The 17,235-nt window shown below is 42.9% G+C and overlaps 1 protein-coding gene across 1 annotated transcript in view; it reads left to right on the forward strand.

The window, feature by feature from the left end:
- Positions 1–3,704: 3,704 nt before the first annotated feature.
- MARCHF11 (membrane associated ring-CH-type finger 11) overlaps positions 3,705–17,235 on the forward strand; it is a 31,153-nt gene continuing 17,622 nt past the window's right edge. The window contains exons 1-2 of the mRNA XM_067569271.1: positions 3,705–4,031; positions 5,455–5,610. Of these exons, the coding sequence (XP_067425372.1) occupies positions 3,705–4,031; positions 5,455–5,610 (483 nt within the window). The remainder of the gene's footprint in view (positions 4,032–5,454; positions 5,611–17,235) is intronic.

The raw sequence follows: 17,235 nt of genomic DNA on the forward strand, positions 1-17,235 counted from the left end.
TCTTCTTCTTCTTCTTTTTGGCCTCTGTTTTTCTGTCTCCTCTGCATTTTGCTCACCCTTTGATTTTGGTCTCTTTCTCCCTCTGCCTTTTGAAATGCATTGATTTTTTTTTATCATTGTGTGTATTATTTTCCCCCTTCCCCCATACTGATGCTTCCAGTTTCCCCACTTTTATATTGTCAGACATTTCCCCTATTCTTCTGCATATTTTTATATAAACCATTTAATCACTATCCAGATAAAGGAGGCATCAGTTGAAGAAAGCACTTCTGGCTCAATATACAAATTCTGAAGTCTTAATTCAGTTTTTTCTAAGGAAAAAAATCCAGTCAACAAACTAAGCACTGAGGTGAGTGAGATTTTTGCCTGAGTAATGACTGAATAAAACCTAAGACTACAGGATTTACCCTACAGAACCAGATTTGTTAAAGATATTTAGGCCCCTAAAGATGCAGAGAGGTGCCAAGTAGGATTTTCAAAAGTGCCTAGGAGTTTAGCTCCCTTTGAAATCATAGTGACAAACAGCCAATACATTGGGTTTCTTTTTTAGCAAATGCCTTCAGTGATGTGAATTGGATTAAGATGTTAATACCAGAGGAAGATTAACATTGTACTTCAGAACCACCAGTAGTGGTACATCTCCCTACTCTTTCTAATGTAGCTGAGATGGCCCCATGAGCAGGTTACCACCGCAGTACCATTCCTTATGACAAGACATAGTGATGCAGACTCTCTGCCTCAGTTTACCCAACCAGTATTTCCTACCTGCTCTGGTGGTTTATGTGACTCAGCCATCCAGTCAGGTCAGCACAAAAGCTCAATCCCAGCCCAAACTCACAGGCAAAAACCACAACCAAACAAACAAAAAAACTCTACCCACCCACATTCTCTAAGTAGAGGAGTCTTTGCCCCAGCTGGTCTTAATTGTCAACCTTTCTGAGGTCATTCATCCATTCAGCCTATGGGCTTAGCTCTCCATCCCGCTCCTGTGGCAGGACACTATTTGCCATAGCTTGGTTTAAGACCATCAGCAGAATCTGTATATATCCAAATAGTCCCGTCAAGAGCTACCTTCCTTTCAGATAGCCTTGATCAGGCAGCACTCCTACCCACCTTTTCTCCCCCAGGGAAGCTGTTGCTTTTCACTACTTTCTACTGGTTGCATTCTCCCCTTTTACCCCCACCCTTCCTCCCTAACATCTACTACAGATGTTGTGGGCAGGGCTAATTAGGCTCAAAGCAGTACCTCAGGTTTGTAAACCCTATCACAGGCCCTCACAGCAATCTTCTGTCAAACCCTATCACAGGCCCTTTCTCATCTTTTGTCATTTATTTCTTCTTAAATGATAAGAAGTGAGTATACCTGTCTGGCTAGATAGTTGCCTTTTGATTTCCTTTTTTATTTTTTGTTAAGTCCTTTTGCTTCCTCTTTTATAAGATGAAAAATCCATTGTTTTTACTTATAGAATTTCTTAGATACTTAATCAAACCTGGTAAAAGTTTACAAAATTGTAAATATATGGGATTTAAAGATATTATAATAAAGTACTTTCTGAAAATATATTTTTAGCCAGAATGGGTCTTTGTACAAGGAATTTGTTCATGACTGTTAGCAGATTAAAAATATTTTCAAGAATATGGTGATTTTATAAACTTGTAAAAGCATGCTTTTTTTTTTTTTTTTTTTAAATGGACGTCAGCAAAAGAATCCAGGGACTACTATTTTACGATTTACCACTGCATTTTTCAATTACTATTTTACAAACACAATCCCTGCAGTCCACTCTGATAAAAGAAATGAATCACTGGTCCCTGGGGAGGAGAGGCCACTTGCCAACTATGCCACTCCCATTCTCCAAGGATCATCAACAATACGTAGCTAGAAAATCTTGCTTTTCCCTTACACTTCTTCAAAATGTACCTCTTCCCTTATACATAAATGCACAGTCATTCGCACTCTCTCAAAATAAGCAGAGATTTAATCTTGATTGCATTCCTTTCTTCTCCTCTCAGGTCATTCCAAAAGCTTTAGCAGTGCTATGATAATGCTCTAGTATACGAATTATGACTAAATCTTTGTTTTTAGGAAAAAGGGGAGTGAAAAAGAACTCACAATGTAACTCTTGAACCAAAGACAGAATGGAGGAAGGGGGCAAGAAATGAAATATGTACTGTTGACTTTTCACTCTTCAAGATGAATAGACAGATTTTTTTTTCCATTTTCTTTTCCAGGAAGGGTGTGTGTAGGGAGTGGGGGTGTAAATTTCTGAAACTGTGCTCTCAAGCCAGGCCAATTCTGTCATATACAGTAGGGCTGGCAGTACAGGTAGATGAAATGCCGCTAAAAGACAGCAAAGTACTAGAAGGGAACAAAATATTTGAAGTCTGTTCATTGAGTGATTGCCTGACTCTCTCTCTCTCTCTCTCTCCTATGGGTTAGCAAGAAACCTGATTTTAGCCTTAAATATGAATTTATGTCTGACATGACTAGCTCTGTCTCCTGGGGAAGAAGATGGGCACTTTCCAATGTAGCTGTAGAGCAGAAAGGGAAACTGCAAGCAGTAGAAAATATGAAGGCCATTTGTTTGTTAACAGATCAGTCTGAATTGATGTCACTTACCCAGGCCCCACTCCTATTTTTTTTGTCTCCAGTAACAGTTCAAGATGCTTCAGCATGCGAGTGTTACTGCAGTGTTTTGTGGCAATAGCTTTATACTATTGTAGACTTTATTTACAAAGGATAAATCCTGCAGTGGAGTGTGGTGATGTCTCATAAGAGGAGGTGAGAATAAGATGGCTAGCGTTGGAAGGAAGATGATTATTTATCAGAGCGAGGTAATGGCGATGCAATGGATGATTTGTGTAGGGAGGAGATAATTTTTGAAGGGGGCAGGAATGCGTGTGTGAGGAGTTTTAAGGGGAATAGGTGATTGTCCAAGGAGAATATGTTGAAAAGGAGGAGCAGGTGTTTGTCTATTAGGTGGGGAAGTGACAGACTGTCAGAAGAGACTTCGTTGGTGGGAAGATGACTGGGGCCATAGGGGGAAGTTGTGTGGAAGGGGGCAGGTGGCTGTGTGCATGAAAGGTGATGGTGCTGGAAGGGAACAGGGGTTTGAATATGAACAATTTTCCAAAGGGGGGAGGTGACAGTGACCTTGGTGTGTGTGTGGGCGGGGTGGGTGTGCAGAGGGCGTAGGGCTGCCACCAGTCCGGATTTCTCCAGGGTCAGCCCGCGTTTGAGGCCGCTGTGGTGGGCACTCTGCAGGATGCTCAGTGCCCACTGTCCGGGTTGTATGGGCTCAGGGTCATGCCGGACGCCCCGGGTTTTTTGGCCCTCGGAGGGACCCGACTGTGTCTGCGACGGTGGCGGGGCCACGGGGGTGACAGTGAGGGCGGGGGCGGGGGAGGCGTCTCGGTGTCAGTGCCGCGAGGCGGTTGCAGTGACTGTCTCGCGCTCGAGTCGCTCCCTCCCCCCCCGCCCCCCCCGCCCGGCTCGCGCCGTGTAACCGTCTCTCTCGCTCGCTCGGTTCGGAGGCGGCTGTTTGCGTCTGGAGCCGGACCGGCGCGAGCCGCCCTGACAGCGGGACCCGCCCCCCGCCGCGGCCCCGGCCACCTTCCCGGCGGCTCTGAGGGCGCAGAGCGGGCTCCCCGCTCCCGGGTCCGGCTCGGGTGTCCCGGGCAAGAGGGACGGGGCCGGGGGGGAGATGAGCTGCGGCGGGGTGAGCAGCAGCCTCCGCCCCGGGGAGCCGCAGCGAGACCCCGCCGCCGCCGCCCCCCTGGAGCCGCCGGCCGCGGAGGAGAGCGCGGGGCTGCGGCGGCTGCAGCCCCAGGAGGAGCCTGCGGCCGGCGACCCCCCCGGGGCGGGGCAGAGCAGCGGCAGCGGCGGGACTTCCCCGGGCGGCTCGGAGGTGGGGGCCGGGCGCGGCGACAAACCCGAGACCCGCTCCGTGTGCGGCAGCGACAGCGGCAGCGACAGCAACCCCGGCGGCGCCGGCCCCATCTGCAAGATCTGCTTCCAGGGCGCCGAGCAGGTGAGAGCCGGACCCCTCCCCCGCCCCTGGGCGGGACGGACGGACGGACCGACCGACGGACTGCGAGACCCCGCACCGGCGCCGCCTGCGTCTCTCTCGCGCGCGCGGCCAGGGGCAGGTTGCTGGAGGCTGCAGCTCGGCAGCCCGCCGCGATCAGCACCTCGGACAGGGCTCCGCGCCCGGCCCCGCGCCTCGGGTTTCGCCTCCGCTGGGCTGGAAAACCGGCCCCAACCCGGCCCGGTCCGGCCGGTTCGGTTTTGCGAGGCCGCCCCGCGTCGGCTCGTAGCTCAGCTCAGCTCAGCGAGAGCGTGGGGCAAACGCAGTCGCGGAGCTGCACCCTGGGTGCCAGCGCTGGGGGGCTGTGGCCAGCCGGGGGAAGAGCTTTGCCAGCCTCCCCTGCCAATCTCGAAAGGCAGAGAACGAGTTGGCTGCTGGCTTAGGCAGAGCGCAGCCTCTCCCCTCGAAGACTTCGAGGGAGAAAGCACATGCTCCAGGCGTCTTCTCTTCTAAACTGTGACTAACCATTACTAGTTTCCAAATCGTCTTATGGAGAAAAGATTTCATAACTGATCATTACTAGACCCTTCCACTAGCATTTTATTCTATACCGCTCAGCGGAGCTGGCCAGCTTCTGACAGCACCGAGGGCCATTAAGACCTAAACCGGGATTTGGTTATACTTTATTTTCTCTATTAAAAAGAAAGAAAAAAAAACCAGAAAAAGAAAGATATTATTTGTATTGTCCAGGTAGACTTTAATATATGAGATGACTAGCCTTTTGTTTTATTTTAGAACATAATTGAGGGCTATTGTTAGCATGACAGGTAGCCTATTACATTTTAGAAATAGTATCATAGAAATAAGAAAGCTTCAACCAAGCACAAAGCCATTTATGCATTTTTCAGTAAATAATAATTTGTTGTAGGATGTAATTCTGATAGCAAAGACATATTTAGATTAATTTTTAAAGTGTTCATTCAGTAAAGAATTTGATGGCGTAATTTCTGAGGGTCAACACTCTTTACAGTACAAATGCTACTGTAAGCATGTCCTTCACTAGGATGTCATGCATTTCTTTCATACACATGATTAAGAATAACTGCAGAGGAAATGCATCTAACCATCCATCTAAATTTATTAGAAAGAGAGAATAAATAGTACCGCTATTCACCCAATGTGATCATTGGCATAATAATTACACATGCAGTGACAGATACCTGCTTTTTGAAATATGATGGAATACTTAAGTTGGAGATAATAATATCTTTAAAGTAGCTCTAACTTTTGAGTTTTATTCTAGCCAAGAATACCAAAGTTTAGAATATTGACTAAAACAAACTCATTTGTCCAGACCAGGAAACATGAAATATTGTGCAAGAAAACAAATAAATCCTTCTTGACATTTATTTTTGTCTTGTTTCAGGGTGAATTGTTAAATCCTTGCCGATGTGATGGGTCAGTACGATACACACATCAGTTGTGCCTCTTAAAGTGGATCAGTGAAAGAGGGTCGTGGACCTGTGAACTCTGCTGTTATAGATACCACGTTATAGCAATTAAAATGAAAAAACCTTGCCAGGTAACTACTTAGTTTATTTCAGAGACTTGCAAATGTTGATTTATGGCACACAAGAAGATTTTATAAAATATCAGTTTATTCTCCTGAACGCTGTCTCAAAAGATCACCACTGTGAGAGTGCATGCCCTGCTTTGAAGCACTGGACCCCATTTCAAAGTGCTTAGTCACTGGGGAAGCGTACACATCAGAGTAGGATTCAATCATTTAGTAGGGACTCTTCTTGCCTAAGCCTATTTACAGAAGAAGTTCTTACCTCCACCACAACAAGAGCTCTTTGCATTCATTGCCTATAAGCAGTGAAGCCAGCTCCTCTAAGGTCTCAGGATGTATCCTGCAGCCAGCTTCTTCAACAACATGCAGGAAGTGTTGGGGTTAAACAGTCATCTAGTAATATGCATTAGTTCTCTGGATCTGGTAAAGACTCAATCAAAGATTGGCTCCATATATGCCCTACCATTATGGATCCAAAAGTGATAAGGCCTTCTTGGATCTAAAGCAGTCCCAGTCTTATCCTTCGGGTCCTATTTTGGGGCTTGGCCAAGTTCTGCAAGTCTGAGGTGAGGGACAATAGGTGGCTTGATGCTACTTTTAAACTTTCCCACTCCTACATTCAGCTATGGAACACTTCAACCCCTGCCACAACGTACAGCAGTATAGGAGCACATGCTCTAAGTGTTGTCTAAATGCAGCAATCCCCCAGTAGCTGTTCCAGAAGCTGAAGCATGGAGTAGCACTTTGGCCAAGCCTTCTTTTTCCTGAGCACACCAAGAAGCTCCTATATAGAATAGTGTAGAGCCAGCCCTTCTGAGAAAACCCTTAGTTAGTCAATTAGGCCAGCTTAATGGCTCCTTTGCACTGACAAAATGGTTTAAAGGAACTATGAGCCCTATAAGTCTGAGCATTGCGTGCCGGAGTCCAATCTAAGATATTTGTATAATTTGTTGGATCTCATGAGTCCAGAGAGCCAAGGCACTCAGGTCATTTCCTTGAATCTGTGAGTTTGAGAGTGATGGGCTTTCAATGGATCCAAGGTGCTTAATTTCTGTCAGATCCTAGGAGTCTGGAAGTGAAAGGGCTTCCTTAGGTTCAAGACATTCGGCTCCTTTATCCAGATACAAGGCCTATTCTTTCAGGTTCTACATAGATTCTACAGGTTCTCTCCCAAACTAATCCATATTTCAGATTTAAAGGATGTTGGGGGAATCTACTATTTCCAAACCTGGCTTTGCATCTCATCACAGGTAACGGAGACATGAGTAAGGTTCCAGAGGATAAAAGCATAGATTCTAGTAGGTATCCTTCTGATACAATTTCTGGGGCACATTTGCCAGCTTGGTTGCCCAACACAGGATGCTGTTTGTTCAAGCTGACCTTCTGCTGGATATTTGGCCTATCACTATCAACTCTATTCTCTCAGCAAACAGGAATCCGTTTCCTTTTACCAGACAATATTCCACCTGGATTCATTGATTGTGTTGATAGTCTCTGAAAGGACCAACATGGGAGGAAGGCATATTCTTTTGTGGCTTTGATCTTAGAAACTGCAAATGATGGGGAAGCTATAGGTTGCTACTTATTCTAAGCTAAGGTGTTCCCTTGGTGCATATTCTGGAAGGCAAAAAGTTGGAGTCTCTTTTCACTGTTAGAGAAGGGTAGAGGGTCTCAAAATACAGGTTAGACTTGATGAGTAGGTCCTTATCTATGCCTTTCTTCTGGTGTAAGCCTTCTTGGTTATGGAATTCTCTGACCAGATTAACTGCTAGGTTACTGAGATTGGGTCAGTCTTTCTGGTATCAGTGAGGCCACTCTACTTCAAGTACTTTCCATGTCAAGTATGATTCTTTATATGATCAGTCAGTAAAAACACATTTCAGAGGTTACCAAAAACTACACGGTTTTGGGTCCATTGGCTTTTTCTGTGCGTACAGCTTTGCTGTAGTTTTGCCAGAGGATCCAGTCACTTTTAATTTCAGTTCCTGGTTATGCATATTTTTACAGGCATGGCAGGATCTCTTTGGAGCAATGGGTTTTGGAATTTATTGAATCGTGACATGCCCATCAGTTTGAGCTCATGCCAAAACCCAATCTCCTTTCCATTTTTCTCCATGGAGTCATTTCTTCATGCTCTTAAGTGATGAGGTCTGATCTCTTCTGTAAATTCAGAGACTATATAATTGGTGTGAGTGCCACAGGTTTACTGTACAACTGGGCAATATAGCCCCTGCTTTTACATTCTCAGGATTGGTCAAGACCATCAAGTTTCAGGATACATACATCTATATCTCTGGAAAACAGAAGTACAGAAAGTACATCAGCTTCAGTGGGGATACTATTTGGATCATTACAGAATATGTAATACCTTTGGACAAACAACTGCTACAAAGGTGGACGCCTAAGTGAAAACAGTTTCAAAATTTGGAGAGCCTAAAGAGAGAAATCCAGTCTCTTGTCTCTTCAATTATTTTAGTTTTTTTTGTCCTCGATGGATTCAGGTTTGTCCTTAGATACAACAAAAAGTTATTTGGGCTATCATCTCTGTCTTCCCTTTATTTGTGCAAATGAGCTCAGTCTTTCTTTAATCCTTTAGAAAATAGTATATTAAAAAGATTCTATGACAATATATTTTCATATTATAACATATCAATAGGGCTAAACTATTGGTTCTCATAGGGCTTATGGAAGCTCCTTTTGTGCCTCTTGGTACTTGTTTCCGCTAGCATCAATCATTGAAGTTTCTTTCTCCTGTGGCTATAGTACCTACCAGAAGATTTTCAGAACCACCAGTCTTTGATAGTAGATCCTCCTTATGCAAATTTTCACAATGATAAAGTAGTCCTAATATATCTCAAATTCTTGATTATGGTGGTCTTGGACTTTCATTAAAATCAGGCAACTTTTTTACTAGGATTTACTAAGCCTTATAATCCTTTTAAGATTGGTTCCACACTTTTGCTGTTAAGAGAAGCTACTAGCCATTTTCTTGACAGGACAAAGTCTACGGTAATTTGTGCCTTTTGGTGAAAAGCTAAGGCCCAGTTCATTTCAATCCAGGGATGATCCAAGTGGATAAAATTTTACATTCAGACAGGCTAAACACTCCCTGAAGTTCCTGTTCAATCAGGATCTAATACAGTTTTACCAAAGAAGTAGCTGGTTCTCCAGCATCTTCTTAGTCATATAATGATTGTTGAGATCTGCGAAGATGCAACCTGAAGTTTGATTAAAACTTTACAAAATGTTATTCTCTCAATACTGAGTCCAGTTCAGATGAGATACTCCATTTGGGAGAGGGATATTTCAGTCACTTTTCAATTATCACTATTCCTCAACCCTTCTCCTGAGAAATGTCACTACTATCTAAACTCTCACTGATGGGATCTGGATAGATAGTGTCATGAAAGAGAAAGATGGTTCATTTACCCAAATAACTTTTGTTCTGAAATGTATTGCCTTTCCAGAGCCACACCAATCCTCCCTTTCTCCTTCTACTTCAGAGATTTACAGGATGTGCTCAGAATTAGAGAGGAAAAATTAGGAGCTGGGTTTTTCATAACTCTTAGTTTTAGAATGTTGCAACAGCCAGCCACGTGAACATTTCTTCCAGCATCCAGCTGCTTTGTATGGTTTCTGTTGCTGCATGACATGTAATCTCAGCGTGGATCTCTATGGAAGCAGTAGATTCAGAGAACAAAGTTTAGACTGGTAAGTAATCTCTTTTTCAGTATATTTTGTCATGGTGGACATTTCACCACTTACCAGTTAACTACCATCAAGGGGCCCACTCCTGGAAACATGCAAGAACATGCTGACAGGATTAGGCACCAAAGCATAATTACATAGGATGAAAAAATTCATATTTACTTTTAAGATTAGTCAACTGATTTGCTGGCAGTAGGAGAAGTAGATCACAAATGAATTGGAGAGATGCAAGCTGTGCATTTTTTTCTCCAGGATCCTGTCCTCTCAGTGAGTCAGATTAAGCCAGATGTAAACAAGCATAACTCTAACAGTAAATGATAAAGTCAATGGAATTGCTCCTCCTTAGAGCAGGGAAGAATTTGTTCTAATTCTTGCTTGCTTTCTGGCCCAATGATTCTTTCATTTTTTATTCAGTGGAACAGAGGGTGTGGGGGTATGTATATGCATGAGAATGATTCTGTAGCTTGGTGGTTAGAGCACTCCTGTGGGAGACCCAGGATCCAACCCTTTTGCGCCAATGAGTTTTTAAAAATTATTTATCTAGAGTGGAACAGCTTAAACAGGAGAGACTGAGGGAGTCCTACATCAGAATATCCCATAGCCCATAAGGCTAGGGCATCCACCTGAGAAGCAGTGGGTATCAGTTCATATTCTTTATTCCCACTCAAGAAGAAGAAGAACTTGAACTGGGGGTCTTCTACATCTCAGGTGAGTATCTTAACCACTGGGCAAAACACTATGAGGATGTGTTTCCTTCCTTGTATTTTGTGTAAGCTTCTCTATTGGGATCTGATCAGATAGGCAAGCCCTGAATATACTTACTGGATTGGGCCCTGAAGGCAAATTAACTGGAGAAATGCCTATCTTTCCCTGGTTCATGTGTTGCTTTGGGGCTATGAAAGAGAGTAATAGACTACTTTTTCTGAAATGTTTTATATTTTAAACTGTTATATTTGATCATAGAATTACTATCATTTGTGGATGGAAATGCAAGAAATATGAATCAGTTAACATAATTTGTTACTTTTCAAGAAAGATGAGTCCTAGGAGTGTAGTAATTTAAAAGCTGATTAATTTAGAAGCTGATTAAATGTTAAGTTGAGGAAAACATCTTAGAAGTTAAGCAGAAAGAATCAGTAAGATATTTTATACATAGCCTGGATGTGAGGACAAAGAGAAGTCTGAGCTGAAGATGATGCCCAGATTACATGCCTGAGTGAAAGGCAGGATAGTGGTGATATCCAAAGAAAAGAGGTTGGCAGGGGTAGAAAGAGATTGGGGTCTGGTCTACGCTGCTGGCAGATTTTGGCGTCAGTCGACGGGAGATACGCAAGCTACGTAAAGTCAACTTACTAACTTCTACTTACCATGGTGTCCCCACTGCACTGTGCCAATGGAAAATGCCCTCCGGTCGATGCAGCGTTACTCTTTTTGTGGGGTGGATTAATGGCGTTGACTTCTGGGTTCGATTGAGCAGGCCTCCACTGCTGCTCAATTGATCCCGTGGATCGATCCTGCACTGCTGACAATGTCACTGGCGGTGTAGACATACCCTAAGTACTCTGTTTTAGCCATGTTGAACTTGAGCTGATAGTTACACATCCATGAGGTGATATCAGAAAGACAGGCCTAGATTTTAGTTTAGACTGAAAGAAGACAATAGGTCTAGAGTAGAGAGGTAGCTTGTGAGTTGACAGCATAAGGATGGTAGTTGAATTTGTGTATGCAGATGAAATTACTAGAAATAAGATACTGAGGGAGAACAGAAGGGGACCAAGGACCAAGCCCTGTGGAACCCCTCACAGAAAATTGGAGGACAGGGAATTTTCCGAAGGACAGGCAGAAGGAGAGATTAAAAGGTAGGAGGAGAGCCTGGAGAGGACAGAGACATGGAAGCCAAAATTGGGCAAGATTTCAATATGAACATGGTCGACAGAATAGAAAGGGACTGACAGGTCAAGGAGGAGGAGAATGGGGTACTGATTCTGAACTTTGGTTAGAAAGGAGTAATCAGAGACTTTGTAGACAACAAGGGAGTGGAGTGCAAGGGGCAGAAGCCAGATTGGAGAAGTTCTAGGCAGGACTGCTGGAACAATTTTTATAGTGGGGGTGCTGCTGATAAAAGCCATGTCTTTGGTGTTCATTATTACTCCTTCAAGCCAGAGAATGCAGCAGCATCCCAACACCCCTAGTTCCAGCACCACTGGATCTAGGCTGAAATTGGAAGAGAGGAATTCTAGACAGTGACTGTAAATAGTATGCTCAGTGACTTTAGAGATTAAAAGGAGAAGGAACGGTAGTTGAAGAGGCAAGTGGGATCAAGGGTAGGACTTTTTAAGATGAGAAAGACTAAAGCATGCTTGTATTGTGAGGGGAAACAGCCAGAGGATAATAAAATGTTAAGGAGAAGAGTAAGTCAGGGGATGAGAGGTCATGAGGGAGATCAAAAGATGGGATGGGGTTACTAGGGCAAGTGGAGGGTATCTTGTCACATGGAGCCAGGACATCTTTGTGGCACCTTAGTAGCTTTGATGTCGCTAGATGAAAGTTAGCGCACATAATAGCAGTGAAGCTATAGCAGCATAGATGGCTGCATAGGCTAGTCCCGCCTGCTCAGGACCCTGGGTACTTATTTGAGTGGCTGCCACACATGCTGCTGTGGCATCACTCTATTTAAACTAGCTATCTTGAATACATCTACACATTCTGCAGTCACATCTCCCAATTGCAGTGCAGACATACCTCACATTGTAAGGCATTTTATCCAACTCTTGAATTGTTTGTGTGGCTGTTTTCTGCATTTTCTTCAATTTTTCGGCATTCTTTTAAAAATGTAGACACCAGAACTGTACACACTATTCCAGAACTAGTCTCACCAATGCATATACAGAAGTAAAAATCACCTCCTTACTCCTCATCACATATGTAGAAGATATTAGCCCTTTTTGCCACAGTATCACAATGGGAACTTATGTTCAGTTGCTTGTCCACTGTGACCCCCTAAATTCTTTTCAGAGTCACTGCTTTCCAGTATACAATCACACATTCTGTGGGAATGGCCGCATTCCTTGTTCCTAGATGCATAACTTTGCATTTGGCTGAATAGGCCCAGTTTATCAAGTGATCCAGATAGTGCTGTATATTTTTCCTTCCAGTGAGTGGGGAGAGAAAAACAAAAGAAAGAAATCCACTCGTCTGTTTCTGTATTTGAGATTTCTCCACAATACTTTCTTCATGTGTACAGAGAGGCATCCAGATTCAAACTCAATAGCACAGTTGACCTTCCCCAGTGGCTGGACATTCTGGATTGACATGAATCCTGTTAGTGATCTTTCCACAGATTCATGTACAGATTCAAGTTGCTGTGACTAACTTACATTAGAAAGTCAAGTTTGGTGTCTTCTGATTGTTTTTTCAGGAATATGACATACCCCAGCAGCAGTGATCTATTCTTTTAGCCAATTTCCAGTTTAGCTTTGCGGATCACCTTTAAAAAAAATTAACCCAGAATGCAACAGTCACCTCCAGTCCTTCCTCTTCTCCCAGACCTGACATCTTCCAGAGAATGTTATCAAGGGCAGATCAGTTGCAACCAAAGGCAATAGTACTGCTGCAGCTTGCAACAAAGGAAATTTTCATTGTTTCAATAATATTTCACTTATATTGATGCCTTTTATCTTAGGATTTCAAAGCAAACCAATAATCTTCCAAACACCTCTGAGGAACAAGCAAGTATTAATAAAACCATTTGACATACAGGTGAACTGAGGCACAGAAAAATTAAGAAATTACTCAAAATCATATGAGCTAATAGAGTTTGGAATATTATGCTCTAAGGTAAAAGTTCTTCTGTCAAATACACATGGGCAATGCACACTGACTTCAAAGTGTTACATACACACCTATATCTATCTATCTATCTATGGGGGGCAGAATTTTGCCCTGCTAGTTTAATAGGAGATTCTTACCAAAATGGGGGGCGGGGGGAAGCAGGAATTAGGTACAATAGCACTTGCTAAAAATGTGTCTTGGGAAGAAGTGCTTGGTTTCATGTGCTTTTATGCTTTGAGAATACTAAAATGTAAAGGGTTAGATGGTATCTGTCCCTATTCAGGTGTGCTAGGTGAGCAGAGGGTACAAGGTTTTCCCCTCCTTGTATTATTCTTCCAAGAGCAGATACAATCATAATCCTTATGCTTAGGGTGGGGAAACCACAGGAGTCTTAATGCCTCCAGCAGCACTAGATTCCAAAAGTGGGCAGGCAGCACCTTTTCCACATAGGTCAGCAAAGCTGAGCATACACTACCCTTTTTGGGGGGCAGTCTCACTCCCTCTGAAATCAGATGGTATCATGCTTCACTACCAGCTCCAATATGGCCTGCAGCTGTAGAGCCACAATCCGCCCCTAACTTATTAACCTTTTCTCAAAATATAGTTATCATCACAGATCTGCATGGAATCTTAAAATATTTGTTATAAAGAATTTAGATCAGATTTTAAAAGTCATCTTAAATGAGTATAACCAGCTGACACAGTAACCCAAGTGATTCATCCAGTCTTAAGAGAGTTGATATTCAACTGGCATGTAAAAATCAGTTATTTCTTGTTTAGACCTTTGGAATATAGTGTAACTATAAAGGTTATTTTTCTAGATTTGTTAAACTGATCTGCAGCAGTTTCTGTTGTTACTTTCCTCCATCCATTATGATCATATAATTCATCTTCTTTAGCCTGCTATAATTGTGCATAAGTGTTCTATCCAATTCACATTGAAAGCAGTGGAAAGGCTTCCATTGACTTCAAGGAGAGTTGAATCAGGTCCACAGGCTTGATGTAGTTATATAATGTTATAGGTGTGCATGGCTCTTTACTTGTTACAAGGACTTAGGTTTCTGTCCAAGAGAGCACTTAAGCAGCTGTGTAACTTTAGCATACGTTTAGTCTGTTGATGTATTTGTCATATATGACTCACCCCCAAAAGTGTCTTATTAGTGTTCTACAGCATCCATGCTCAAATATAATTTCCAAATAGAAAATAAAGTAATGAATTAATCTTGATTGTTCTCCAAGCAGCAAAAAGTGCAGGAAAAGGGGCATATAGATATGTGCCAGTGTTGTCAGTACATATGCAGATGAATTGTTGCTATTGACTCTTTAAGGGCTTGGACATACATCTTTTGTGGAGAAGGGAAGGATTTATGAGGTTCCTGTGTGGAGCTTGTATTCAAAATGGTAGTGGCCCCTTTTAGACACCTACATCCAATATTTTGGAGCCACTGGTATTCCTGCTCAGCCCTGTTTAACTCTAAAAGTCCTATATTCACAAGGTACCTAAATTTCCATTGATAAAAGTCCCCTAGGCACCTCATTTTCTGCTGGTGGGTATGTACGCAGTTGCCTCACTCCTGACACTACCAAGCAGTTCGAGACCTAACTCAGAATTAAGCAGTGACAGAATTCACAAAGTAGGATCTTCTCCACCTGTGGGGCCTGATCCAGTACATGTGTGGAGGCACTGCTTCAGAACATATCTACCAGCTCAAGCCCTACATAGAACTCACCCAGAATATGGGAGACCCAGGTTCAAATTCCTGAGTGGAGCAGGGACTGAGACCTTGGTCTCCCACATCTGAGATGAGTGACCTAACCCTGGGCTCTAGAATAAGTCTCTCTCTAGAAGGAACATTTCTAATCACTTTCTACTAGAGTTCTTAGCAATTTTTCTGATCATCTGAATCATCTGACTCCATATGGATCCACATCCAGCATTTACTGTTGGAGGAAATGGATTCACATGGAAAGAAGAATACAAAAGAGGAAAATTGGACAGTAGGAGGATCAACCTTTATTTTAAAAAAAGAGCAATAGAACTGCAGAACTGGACTCTGAATGTAAGAAATATTTACAGACTTTCACTCAGTTTAATTTTACCAGAGGTGGGACACTAGATGGGGAAGACTGAATTATTATAGAGAATTCTTTCTCAGGGGTCTGGCTAGTGGGTCTTGCCATATTTAGGGCTGGGAGGGATGTTTTTTTCACCTTCCTCTGCGGCATGGGTTAAACTAGGCTAACTGGTGAATTCTCTGTAGTATGAAATCCTTAAATCGAGATTTGAGGACTTCAGTAACTCAGCCAGAGATTATGGGACTATTGCAGGAGTGGGTGGGTAAGGTTCTGTGGCCTGCGATGTGCTTGAGGTCAGCCTGTGATCATGATAGTTCCTTCTGGCCTTAAAGTCTGAGTATGTAGTTTATATGCAATAAAAAGACATTGCTAGCTGTGGTCCAGTGAACAGGACACTGCACTAGGAATCAGGAGACTGCTGGCTCAAGGTCTTGACCTTGAAGATGAAGACTATCAGTAGGACAGGACTCAGCTACATCCGCAACTGCATCTGCATCCATGACATAAGAACGCCCATTCTGGGTCAGACCCAGAGTCCATCTAGCCCAGTCTCCTGCCTTTGTCTGTGGCCAGTGCCAGATACTTCAGAGGAAGAGCAACTAGCTAAAGACAAACTAGCAGGGAAAAAAAGTGTAAGTACATCAGAAACAGGATGCTTGCCAAACAGTCAGTGGGGCCACTGGATGATTGAGGTGCTAAAGGAGCATTCAAGGAAGACAAGGCTGTTGCAGAAAACCTAAATGAATTCTCTGCCTCAATCTTCACTGCAGAGGATGTGAAGGAGATTCCCACATCCCAACCATTCTTTTTAGGAGATAAATCTGAGGAACTGTCCAGACTGAGGTGTCAGTGGGTGAAGTTTTGGAACAAACTGATAAATTTAACAGTAATAAGTCACCAAGACCAGATGGTATTCACCCCAGAGTTCCTACAGAATTCCTCCTTTTGTGAGGAAAATTCCCACACCACAGCCATTCTTTTTAGGAAATAAACCTAAGGAACTGTCCCAGACTGAGATGTCAAAGGATTTAGGTTATCTGCAACAGCCTTGTCTTCCTCAAGTACTCTTTTAGCACCTTGATTGTCCACTGGCCCCACTGACTGTTTGGCAGGCATCCTGCTTCTGAGGTACTTAAACTAACAGCAAAAAACAAAAACAACTTCACCTTTGGACCTCCCTGGCTGTTTTAGTCTGGCCTCAGGACCACTCTAACTTACTCTCAACTGCAATGGCCCTCGAGCAGTTCCAGAGCTCAGAATAACCAACCCTCTTTGTAGGTCTATTCGGCATTGGCTATTACACCAGAGGTATTCCCCAAGGACTGGTTCTGGTATCTTAAGTTTGTTTCTCCCCCGAACAGTATAGAGCAGCTGTAGTACATTGTGTGGTTTTGCGGATTTTAGGTATTCTAAATAATCCTTGAAATAAAATTTTTAACATTTTGCAAAACTGCACAATATATATATTCAAAGACACTTGCTTACCCTTCCATAGAGCCATGCTATGTCTAGTGGGGTTCTACAGTAACTCTGATTTCTCCAGCATAGGAACAATGGAATTGTCATGCTTGATCAGACTAGTGGCTAACAGCTGGTATTTCAGTGGATGATTCAAAAACCCTACAGAAGCCACTTATGGAGTTACTGATTCACAAGTTTTCTTTCTAACTCCCAGTAGTTAGAGGTTGCTTTATGTCCTGAAGTATAAGTGTTTATATCCACGCCAAAACATTTAAAAAATCCTTACAATAATAATATTTGATATTCTTATTGGCCTTATAAAACAATGGTTTTTTGAATCCTGCTAAACTCTTGGCCTCAGTGATATCTTGTAACACTGAAGTTCACAGGCTAGTTGTGTATCACAGGAAAAAGTATTTCCTTTTTCAGTTTTAAATGTGTTCCATTCAATTTCATTGAATGTCTTCTTATACTTGTAGTATGAGAATGGGCAAATATCAGTGCCCAGTCTACCTTCACCATACCATTACTTTTTTGTATAACTTTTTTATCATAACT

Source organism: Emydura macquarii, unplaced genomic scaffold, assembly GCF_026122565.2.
Source record: "Emydura macquarii macquarii isolate MOO-44397 ecotype Brisbane River unplaced genomic scaffold, CSIRO-AGI_Emac_v2 contig_320, whole genome shotgun sequence".
NCBI lineage: Eukaryota > Metazoa > Chordata > Testudines > Chelidae > Emydura > Emydura macquarii.